At 55.4% G+C, this 1,616-nt stretch overlaps 1 protein-coding gene across 1 annotated transcript; it reads left to right on the top strand.

The window, feature by feature from the left end:
• The first annotated feature begins 122 nt into the window (after positions 1-122).
• LOC123177856 (peroxidase 2) lies at positions 123-1,490 on the top strand. The gene is made up of 2 exons (XM_044591331.1): positions 123-429; positions 532-1,490. The coding sequence occupies exons 1-2, from the start codon at positions 208-210 to the stop codon at positions 1,300-1,302; spliced, it is 993 nt and encodes a 330-aa protein (XP_044447266.1). The 5' UTR covers positions 123-207; the 3' UTR covers positions 1,303-1,490.
• The last annotated feature ends 126 nt before the right edge of the window (positions 1,491-1,616 follow it).

The following is a 1,616-nucleotide window of genomic DNA, read 5'->3' as shown; positions in this document are numbered from 1 at the left end:
AGTAACCTTCCAACGAAGCAAAAAGATCCAACAAAAAATCATTGCCAATAAGGGCTAGCTAGGAATGCTCGCCTATATAAGTGGCTTCCTGCTGGAACTACAGCAGCAGGCATTCTCCGCGCACTGATCACTCACCTCCCTCCTCTCTCTCTTTTATATTAGTCACGACTCAAGAACTCGAGCTAGCTAGCTAGCTACCTTGAAACAATGGCGGCTGCTGGTGATGAGAAGCTGTACCTTCTGGTGGCGTGTTCTTTGCTGCTGCTCGCCGTGGGGTGCCAGGCTAGCCCTCTGCAGATTGGGTTCTACCACGACAGGTGCCCCCAGGCGGAGGCCATCGTCAAGGGCGTCATGATGGATGCCATCTCCCAGAACCCCGGCAATGGCGCTGCCATGATCCGCATGCTCTTCCACGACTGCTTCGTCGAGGTACACACTAGCCACTCACCGGAAGAAATAAATTGCATTGCAAACATGTATGTTTACTTTTATAATTGATTAATTTTGTTGTCTCGTCGGTGACCACCTTAGGGCTGTGACGCTTCGGTCCTCCTGGACCCGACCCCGTTCAGCCCAACGCCTGAGAAGCTCAGCGCGCCCAACAATCCCTCCCTGCGCGGCTTCGAGCTGATCGACGCCATCAAAGACGCCCTCGAGGCGGCCTGCCCGGGCGTCGTCTCCTGCGCCGACATCATCGCTTTCTCGGCCCGCGACGCGTCCTGCATCCTCAGCGCCGGCAAGGTGGACTTCGAGGTGCCGTCCGGCCGCCGCGACGGCACCTTCTCCAACGCCTCCGAGCCGGTCAACTTCCTCGTCCCACCCACGTCCAACCTCAGCGACCTCGTGGACAGCTTCGTCGTCAAGGGCCTCGACGCGGAGGACCTGGTCATCCTCTCCGGTGCACACACCATCGGGCGCTCCCACTGCTCCGCCTTCGTCCCTGACCGCCTCAACGTCTCCTCCGACATCGACGGCGGCCTCGCCGCATTCCTGCGTGGCCAGTGCCCCGCCGAAGCCACCCCGGGCGGCAACGACCCCACGGTGATGCAGGACGTAGTGACCCCAAACGATCTGGACAGGCAGTACTACAAGAACGTGTTGTCCCACACGGTGCTCTTCACCTCCGACGCAGCGCTCCTGACATCGGAGGAGACGGCGAAGATGGTGGTGGACAACGCCAACATCCCCGGATGGTGGGAGGACAGGTTTGAGAAAGCCATGGTGAAGATGGCCGGCATCGAGGTCAAGACCGGCGACGAGGGACAGATCAGGAAGAATTGCCGGGCCATCAACTACTACTAAGTGCACGAATGTTCGTCTACGTGCATGCATGGCGATTCTTTCACTGCGCGTTATGCAAACACTGTTGTCTTTTCTTTTGTTATTCCTTTGTTCGATTCTCGCCAACATCATGTAAGTGCGCTGTCAGCCAATGTTCTTTGTATTTGGGATAATAAAGTGATGCATGCAACATGCATGTTTTGAACAGAGACCTTGGATGCTTTGAACATGAAATGATTGACATGTGAACCCCTGCCACGATTTCATGAATCAACTAGACAAATCCCCGCGCTTTGCTGCCGAAATTTAAGTATGAAATATAAACAAAATAATAA

This window comes from Triticum aestivum, unplaced genomic scaffold (genome assembly GCF_018294505.1).
Source record: "Triticum aestivum cultivar Chinese Spring unplaced genomic scaffold, IWGSC CS RefSeq v2.1 scaffold35059, whole genome shotgun sequence".
NCBI lineage: Eukaryota > Viridiplantae > Streptophyta > Magnoliopsida > Poales > Poaceae > Triticum > Triticum aestivum.
The sequence above is the reverse complement of the archived record's forward strand: the minus strand, read 5'-3'. Positions and strand labels throughout refer to the sequence as shown.

Bases quoted from the DNA above. Each gene is read 5' to 3' on its own strand.
- LOC123177856 (XM_044591331.1), top strand. From the start codon at position 208: ATGGCGGCTGCTGGTGATGAGAAGCTGTACCTTCTGGTGGCGTGTTCT. The intron at 430-531 runs GTACACACTAGC...TGACCACCTTAG, and splicing joins TCCACGACTGCTTCGTCGAG to GGCTGTGACGCTTCGGTCCT.